General features: G+C 38.1%; 1 protein-coding gene across 1 annotated transcript; it reads right to left on the bottom strand.

Moving 5' to 3' along the window:
* Positions 1-98: 98 nt before the first annotated feature.
* Positions 99-4,804, bottom strand: LOC145906534 (MMS19 nucleotide excision repair protein homolog). The gene is made up of 6 exons (XM_082993966.1): positions 2,433-4,804; positions 1,897-2,124; positions 1,436-1,633; positions 992-1,102; positions 490-585; positions 99-276 (listed from the first exon to the last, which is right to left on the bottom strand). Exons 1-6 carry the CDS (start codon positions 4,767-4,769, stop codon positions 112-114), a joined length of 3,135 nt encoding a protein of 1,044 aa, XP_082850092.1. The 5' UTR covers positions 4,770-4,804; the 3' UTR covers positions 99-111.
* Between the last annotated feature and the right edge of the window lie 4,883 nt (positions 4,805-9,687).

Genomic DNA, 9,687 nt, shown 5'->3' with positions numbered 1-9,687 from the left:
AAAATAAACCACTTTGAGCAGTTAATTTAAAACACAATAAAAACACTTGCGATAAGTCACATGATGTGGTTTTGCACATATACAACTTCCACAAATTAAATTTTATTATCTCTATGTTCCAACCAAACACCATTCTGATCTCGCTTTGGCTGCCTCCATGCGAACAGCACGCTTTTTGTCGTCCAGATTAGAACAAAGACTTCTAATTACTTTTAGCTTGACTGGCAGTATAGTTGAAGCTGGTAGCAGGGTCAAAGCACCAATGCAGGTGATAGCCTGAAATTTGCATTGTTTTTTTTTTAACTTTTCATAGCTTCTAATTGCAGTGCACAAGTAGTTTGTCGATAATTTTTTGGAAGATCAAAGTGCGTTCTTAACATTTTTTAACTAGGTTATTTCTTCACATTCATTTCCACATGTTGCTAGATTTTACATGGTTCATAAAGTAACAAGTTGAAAATATACGTTTCAGTTTTGCACGTAACTTACCTTTAATCTAACTGACATGTTGCCTTGAAATGTGGACAATGGCATAAAACTGTCTAGCAATGTGTCAGCATGTGATTCTATAAGTTCTGGAGAATCCTGAAATAAAAAATATATTTTAAAATAAGAAACAATGGACTATTGCAGTTAAAGGTTAGGTATATACTGCATTTTATGCTAGTCAAAAACTATAAACCCCTATCCATGGATTGGAAAACTTTTTTCATAACTACCATCAACATGCACAGGCATGGTGGACAAATAAAGTTATTTTTCATATCATTTTCCATGTATATCCTGAAAAAGGGAATATTAAGCTATTTAGTAGTCTCATAAAATATAAAAAAAAACATATCAGAATAATAGAAGAAAAAGTATTGAGACTTTACAGTTAAAAATTGTTTTCTTTGTAACCATATATGATTTCTATGGTGTGCAGTCTCCAAATGCACATCATAGAACTTGAGCATTGTATTCCTTTTTCTGGCATAAATTATGGGCCCACCTGAATAAGGTTAAGCAGGGCAGACAAGGCAGAGAGTAATAATGAAGGAACTTGTGACTGTAAGGATTGCATCAAAAGAGGAAGAAGGTTGGTGAACTGGGCAAGAAGAACCTGCAAAAAAAAGAAAAGTAATCAACCAAGAAAATTTGTCTTGTTTTTATCGGCCCTAGACCAGTGATTCCCAACCATATCAAAAAAAATATCTGTAGCTCTTGTTAATTTAGATGTAGATATGGGAGTATATATAAGTAGGAATAAACAAACACCCAAATTAATTTAAAATAAATAACAAAACAACAAAAACAAGGCCACAGAAAAAAATATGTATATACAAGGACCCCCTGACACCAACCCACACCCCCTAAGTGGTTATGAGCCTCAGGTGTGAAACCACTGCTTTCAACAAAAATTCATTTTCGATGGCAAAGCTCTCTTCAAACTCACTTGTTTGGGGAGCAGAACAAGCATTTCCGACAGCGCAGTTAAGTAGTTTGCTTTAGTTTTCTGTATCTGATCATCAGTTTCAGAAGCGGACTCCGCTCTAATTATTTGAAACGCATCGACTATTTGGGGGAGAACTTGAAGAAATAAACGCTGTCTGTACATAAGCCTGATGACAGCATGTGAGGAAGGATTGAGAACCTGGATAAGAAAGGGTAAAAATTACAATTGTTTAAATGCAAATAACCAATGTTTGCACTTTATATAAAATGATATCGCAGAACAAAACCAAAAACGTGTTTTGTGTTGAGTTTTTGCAACTTTTTATTTGCTGATAAATGGTGTCAGTCGACAATTTTTGATGAGAAAAATATTCATTTCAAAATCATTCAAGAAATTAAAACAAATCATCCAAGGTGATTTGGTTTCAGTGGTGAGAATATTCAACCAGTTGGAGCACTCACTTCATCGGACTCCCGCATGATAATACTGAATCCGGCAGCTGCCATCTCACCAACGTCAGGGTCAGCAAACTTCTCCAAGAGCATTTTAACAAACTCCATTGTGTTTACATGGTTCCTCTGTGCCAATGCCTTTGTCACCCAAATCAGTAATGCGATACTTTGGTTTTTGTTGTTCAACCTCTTGTCATTGCCTTGCGTTTCCCAGGCTTTCTTTACACTTTCAGATATCTGAAATATGACACACCATGAATACAACCCCTTGAACATAAAATATACTGAACAAAGGATGGCATTTTAACTAAATTACTTGAAACATATGTACGTTGAGTGATATTTTCATTCAAATTTTGTGTAACCTTTTGTGTAGGCCTCTGATCAGAAAAAAAACAACGGGTTGAATAATTGTTGCAAATTTTTACAAGGAACGTATTATGCTGAAATATAAGTTTAATTGCAATTGTGTGTGCTCCCAATACCGAATAACTGTGCACTGGCTTCGTGGCTTGATACATTGTATATAATACAAGAAAACTAACCTTTTGTAAGAATTCAGTGGATATCTGATCTTGTTTGTTGATCAGACCAGCAAAAGCTTTGGATGCACCCACATAAGTTGGCAAATCCGGGGAGTTGGTTGCCAATAACAAAAGCTTGTTTAGTAATTGATCTGCATTAGTAATCCCAACAGACCGATCAAAGGCACAGATACTTGCTGGTAAAAAACATACAGTTCTAGTTTGCAACGGATACAAAGAAGGGTCCAAAGGCAAGAATGGAAAACTTGGGGTGTCTTTGATTTCAAATGCTAAAATATCATTGTTTATGTATAAATCGGATATGAGTCTACACACAAAATCGGCCGTCTTCCCCGGTCGGAGTTTTTGGCAGACATTCCGAATTATCGAGGCAGCTGATTGCATCAGGGGAAGTGTAATACATTCTTGTGAGTAGCCGGTAGTGCTGTCATTACAGCTGGCACAACACTGCCCAGGTGCACTAGGGCTCAGTGAAGATTGTATGCACAGTTTCATCAATGGAAGACACACATTCAGTGCCATGAACTCCACGTACATCTGGTCAGATAAATATGAATGTGCAATTGATTTTAGGCCAGCAATTGTTTCAGTGACAAATGTACAATGCTCTTCATCTAAAGAACACTCATCTAGTTTTGACATCAAAGGTTTGATGATGTCCTGAAAGATTTCAAAGTGTCCAGAGAGTGATGTAGCACATTCCAAAGAAACTTTCAATGCTGTCCCATCACTGCAAGTAACTTCTATTTTGTTAAGTTCCTCTAGAACTTTGGGAAGCAAACTTCGACGCACGATATGAGATTGCATTATAACAAGATAGCTAAAAGTGGCAAGAATTTCGGCTCTAACTTTTGCGTCGCAAGTTGCATCCAAGGTAATGTCCAGCAATAAAGTTGCTACACCCTCCACCTCATCATCTGTAAGAACTTTTTGTCCAAGAAGTGCTGCGCATGCTGTTACGGCAGTGCACTTGACAGTTACGGATTTGGTCCTTAGGTTGGCGAGGATTAGAGTTAGAAGATCTGACTTATAAGGCAGTAACGGATTTTGTTGAAATATAAATGTCTTGCATATGATTAGTATCTGGACAAGCATGTCCATGGCACTGTCAACTCTCACAGGAGATTTGGTGACAGAATCCTGTTCACTATCCAAAGCCTGGTGGATAATTAGCGTAAAAACTGATTTTACCACTTCACTACAAGCCTCTGGTGACGCTTTTGCAGATGCAAGGATCATTTGGGAAGACATCCACTTCAGCTTATCTTGTATTGGTTCTTTAAGATGAGTTAGGCAGTCATCGACAACCTCTGACAAGAACCGGTGCAAATCAACTTTTGACCCATCGTGTTCATCTATTGGCCATGTGGTGATGTTTTTCACAAGTTCAGTTAAAAGTTGCAGACCTGATTTTTCAGCTTCTTCAGAAACAGAATGTACTAGTTCCCTTTTGACAGCCTTCCATATTGTTGATGTAAAAGGTTCAAGATCAGTTTTTGTATATTTGGGCAAACAAGCTGTCAGTGTTCGCATGGCATCAATTTTTGCACTTTGAACATCCGAATCCATTTTTTCCAACACCAGTGGAATGCAAAACTTTGCAAATGCGCGTGTGGAGGACAGCGCACCCCGTAACCCAAGAACGAGATCTTCGCTGCTGATAGTGCCTTTTTTGTTTGCAGCTCCTGGGTTAAAATCGATTGGAAAATAGCATGAAATCACTTCGAACAGGTCTTCAGTCAAGTTTTCCAAATTAAAGCCACTTCTGATTACGTCTGCGGCCAATTGAAACACCACTAGCAAATTTCTGGGATCTTGTTCTCCGTCGACAGCTTGAATAAAACTATAGAGGAAGTCCCGACCCATAGCTGAGACTTCAATCTTGTGCTGATCAAAAAGGTTGGTTAAAATCAGGTAGATTTTATATCTTTCCCCTTGCAAACATGACTGTACATGTACTTCTTTAAACATAGCTTTAAGCATTCCAGTAGCTGACAAAGCAGACAACTGACTCGATGCACTTGCCCAACACAATCCATCTATTATTGCTGCTTGCAAAGTGTAATGATCCTGCAATCGACAGCAAAGAAAGTTGACGATGACATTTATTTCACTGCTTGTGAGAACTGAACTTGGTAGTTTCTTTAAGACGGTCGACAGAAGTTCACATGCCTTTACTCTAGCTTCAACATCGGTGCTTGTAAGATGACCTCCCAATGCCTCGACCAAAGCCAAAATCTTGTTGCCACCAGTTTGGATTTTTTCTGCAGCCTCTGCAATCAACACTTCCTTTTCAAAACCCACATCAGAAAAATATTTTTCAACCAATGAATCCATGATAGCAAACCGATAATGATCACAACATTGTGAATTGTGTCTGAAAATAAGTAAAATAGCAAAAAATTAGTTAGGAGCAAAACAACAAATTCTATATGTGCACTGCAAATAGCAAAAGAAAGCAAAGCATGTATGTTTGTGCAAACAAATCATATGTCCAACTTGCTTAGAAACTTCTGCCTATGCCAGCATATCATGCACTTTTTCACTTTCAGTTGCCTTTCTTGTTTTTTAAAATAAATCACTTTCGTACTGCTGCATAATATGTTTCACACAAAAATATTTTCCGTGAGCGAACAGCATGTCCTTTTTCAAAAAACCATGTGAATGGAAGGTGCAGAGATTTAGCCCGTTGCGCACGAGCGGTTACAGTTTAGGTTTATTGAAATCGTATCTCAAGTAAGATAAGGAGTAACCAACTTATGCTCATGAGAACTCATCAAAAGTCATTGAAATTAATCCCACGCACTGCCGGTTAGCTCCCCACCACCAAACAGATCTGTTGACAGATGTTGGTTCATCGCTATTGCAAAATGGGGGTGAACGTACGCACTTTTGAATTGCCCGATTGTTGCATTTACTACGATTATCATAGTTTTAATTTTATTCTGAACTTAACCCTTTCGAGCCCAAGGGTATACTAAGCAACTAAAAAAATTAATGTATAGCGTTTAGTTGCTTAATACTGCTCTTCTGGCAAACTTTATTGTATTTACGTTTCTGTGATAAGTATATTGTGCAGGTGTGTTCGCCCTTATCGCTTTTTCGTTGTTTCACTTCTTCTTTCTTTTTAGCGTTTCTGTTTATGTGCCTCAAATCGTCCACTGTGGTAGACTTAGATACTTCCTCCTGATGAAGGCTGTTGCATAATAGCCGAAACGTCGAGAAACGTAAATACAATAAAGTTTGCCAGAAGAGCAGTATTAAGCAATAAATATGCCTGGCAGCATCAGTAACAATTTGTATGGCGTTTTGTTGCGTTGATGGGTGCAACAACACATTTCATGAAAAAAAAACAGAGATGTTTGACCGTTAACCCCCATTTTCTGGTGGGGCCACCTGTGACCAATTGGGCTCTGGCGTATACCCAATGAAAAAAATAACTTTCTAATTTTGTTGAAACGAATGAAGCTATGCATTTCTTTAGTAGTACAAGTAACAACCTGAATGAAATCGAGGTAATATTTTACTATGTTTGGTCAAACAACTAATTTTTGGACCCCCACCACATGCGATTTTCGTGTTTCGCAGGTCCATATGGGCAGAAACCTTTGTTTTTCAGTATTTGAAGCTAAACAACGCCTTATTTAGGTCCGTGTTGATGCTGCCCAAGTTGTACCAGCGATATTTGACAACTTTTATTGGTCAATGATTATTTATACCAATAAAATTTGAAATAACCTACGCAAATAGCTATATCACCAAATATAAACCTGACCCGAAATTGAGACAATAGATTATGAACGTATTATTTGTAGTACCATATGTGATGTTTATGTAATAATATTCATTGAAAAGCTTAAAACATGATTCATAAAAATTCATCGCACTTGTCACCAATGCCCTATGTTCCATACACCCATGAAATTATAATGCGTGCCGTTTCTTAAAAATACGTGCTACGAATACCTAACTTTTTTATAGGTACTTTCCAAGGCCTTAACTCAAGGATTACCAACATTATTTGCAAATTGTTCACCAATTAAATGGTATTTTTTATAAATGTAGCTTATCAAGCACTTTTACGTTTCCTTCCGGTGTGCTTGCTGTGCCAATCAAAAAAGTCTATAGTGACATCTACCGGATTTAAAATTTTATGTAGATCAGGGCAAAGGTGGGACTCTGGGCTTTCAAGGTCAAACAAAATTTGAAAAAGCCGAAACCTTTCTTGTATGGGTCTTTAAAGTCATGGGGTCACTGGTGACCCCTGGGGCTATAAAGGGTTAAAAACATGATTACCGAGACCGGCGTGGTATTCACAGGTTCCTTTTTATATTTTTTTAAAAGAACCCGTTTTTGAAATTATCGAATGTCGACAATGGCAGAATCCACGTCGTGGCTAATTCCAACCAGTCTGCTGTGACGTTTTTTTTTACTGTAGAATCAACGCTATCTGCTGCTGTGATAAAAAGAGGAAAACCGACAGTTTATCTTTAAATTATGGAGCAAACTCTATACCGCCCATCGAAATTCCAGTACGTTTACCAGAAATTAACCACGTTTCAATGAGATCAGACACACAATCTTTTGCTATATGAGTGTTTGGTGGCAAGCAGTTGTCGTTTGACTTCGTCAGGGCAAACTTCACCTTTACACAATCACTTAAAAACAAATTTGGCAAGTCATTTTGATTACTTACTATATGAAAAAGAGTCCCGCACCTTTGATTAAGTGTACCGCCCACAACCTGTAGAGCTTACTTACGCAGTGTTGTATGTTTGTTTACGTCACTTACTGTTCCATCACTTTTTCAAGTACACACATTTATACCAAGACAGACATATTCATATATCCAATATATATCAAGCCGCAAGATGTCGTTAACGATCATGTATTTGTTCTGTCTAACATTGACCAAGCTCCCGACCCGTACACCAAGAAAAAAACCTGATCGGGATTCGTGGCCAGAATATCCTCAAAAAAATATATTTCTATTGAAAGCTTTTCTTTGTTTTGCAAAATCAGGTTTTCAGGCTTGGTAAAAAAAATGTTCGTGTTATCGGATATTGGTTGTCGTAGTACTAGCGATGAAAGGATGATAAAGTTGTTTGTGCGTTTCTAATGCGATACTTTCGTAACAATAGACGGTGGCTGTGACGTAGGTTACTTACGAATCTTTCATTGTCTTAGCTTTTGGCGGCAAAGGATCATATAACCGCACCGGTGATTGTTCTTGTATATTGATGCAATGAGTCCATTGCGCATGGCACGCGATATAAGTGATTTATTATAGCGCCGTTACGTCAGATGTGTTTCCTGTAACCTAAACGGGCCCTTTCGTTTGTTTGTTGTGGCTGATCCAACATTAATCTACAGATGACCCGCAATAGCTGCGGTGGGTATTTCTGACACCGAAGGAAAGTGGTCATTACCCAGAAATGTAAGGATTAAAATTATCAAGGTCTTTTGCCAGGAAGTACGTGTGCTTTCCGGGTTTGGTTTTGTACGTAGAACAAGGACGTAAATTAGCGTGCAAGCATGATCTTTGATTCAAGGCAATGGCATTGGTGCGGTTAAAAATGAAGCAATTGTGTGTTTTTTTTTGGTAAATTAATTTTTAGCTTAAAATTTTCCTAAAAAAGGCAAAGGGCACACGTATAAAGTTACGCATATACATTTGAACCTAATGCAATAAAAAAAAAATAATTTTTGTCACCAGTGCTGGAAGCCTGCATTGACCGCGTTTTTGGTTCCACTGTATATAAAACGTAAATAAATCGCACACAAAATTTTTTTGCTGATGATGTCATTTTTTCGTTACATTTTTGTTCGCATTTTTAATTTACCCACGAGCAAATGCCAGTACGCAGGTTATTTTTCGATGGTGCAATTTTTGGTATCAAATTACAGTTTGGGCGGTTTGTCAAACGCATATTGTTTAGTGGCACCCTGAGATTACCATGCAGCCCAATAACTCCATCACGAAAAAGCGACAAAAGGGTAAAGGTTTAATTACTGAACCAGTTATTTTTCACCCTTTAACCGGTATGAGGCCACCTCGTTATGTATCACTCCTATACATCAGATGACGGTTACCAAGCGTGCAGGGTGACCGCTGTACAGTGCAACCACATGATGTGAATGCAGTCATTGCGGTCGATATTTGTAAAGCAAGCGGTTAAGTGTTGGTGTAAAGCCAGGACATTGGAAGAAAAATCCGGATCCTAAAATATGACCATGTATTTCTAAAGGCCAGAGGAAAGAAAATGTCACACAATATCACAAAAACATATAGCCTGAAAAACTTATATTTTAAACACAGTCGGCGCGAAGCTAAGAATACTGACCACAAAACACAGTTATTGGCCATTTGCTTCTCGAGATTGTTTGAACCGCACCTTAGAAGTTAAACAGGGAACTTGTATCTTTTGCTCATGTGGTTGTTGTCGCTTTGTCAATGTTATATGGCTGCTACTAAGGGAAGTTGTGATACCTTTAGGGCGGTCCGCTTTATTCTGCGAATTTGTGCGGCAAACCCAGTAGCAGTTCATCCTGTTGACTGCTCATGTCTCACGTTATAATAAAATATAAAGGGTATATGATCAGCCCACTTCCTGTTGCAGAAGAGCGCGCCAGAGGAATGACTACAGGTCATTGGATTCCAAATAGCGGCGCAAATTTTTTCTGTTTTTCGAGGTGGTGGACTTTGATTTTGTAAGTCTTCTTTTGTGAACTCCACATTTACGAGAAATTTAATACAGTTAGAAAATTTCTCTTACTTAAGAATAGTTTGAAGTAAGTGAACCGAAAATACATAAAACATGAACGCTTTAAGACTAACTGATGCTGCAGAAACCTGAAGCAGTCTTATGGTTGCAGGGTCGCCACACTTCGTTGCAACAATACGTTAGTAACATATTGGCGTTGAATAATATGTTGGCTGCATCTTCGTTTGAGGCGGTTAAGTTGCTGACGGGGTTTCGCATAGGCGGTAAGTCTGAATGGAGATTTTGTTTCCGTGAATTATGACCCGTAGTGTCAAAACCCAAGTTTCATACAATGCTGCGTCCTTCTATTGTTACTTTAAAAGTTTGTTTTGGTTTTAAAAACCCATCCTTAAATTTGGACAAGGAAGCCATGGTTGTGTTTAAGTGTTTTGCTTCAAGCTGTGCATGATTCGAGACATTTTGCGATGCAACCGTTTAAAGGAGTTTTGAGTGCAGCTCACCTATTATACTACAGACGTTAACAGTTGCAT

This window comes from Ascidia mentula, chromosome 6 (assembly GCF_947561715.1).
Source record: "Ascidia mentula chromosome 6, kaAscMent1.1, whole genome shotgun sequence".
Lineage (NCBI taxonomy): Eukaryota > Metazoa > Chordata > Ascidiacea > Phlebobranchia > Ascidiidae > Ascidia > Ascidia mentula.
The sequence above is the reverse complement of the archived record's forward strand: the minus strand, read 5'-3'. Positions and strand labels throughout refer to the sequence as shown.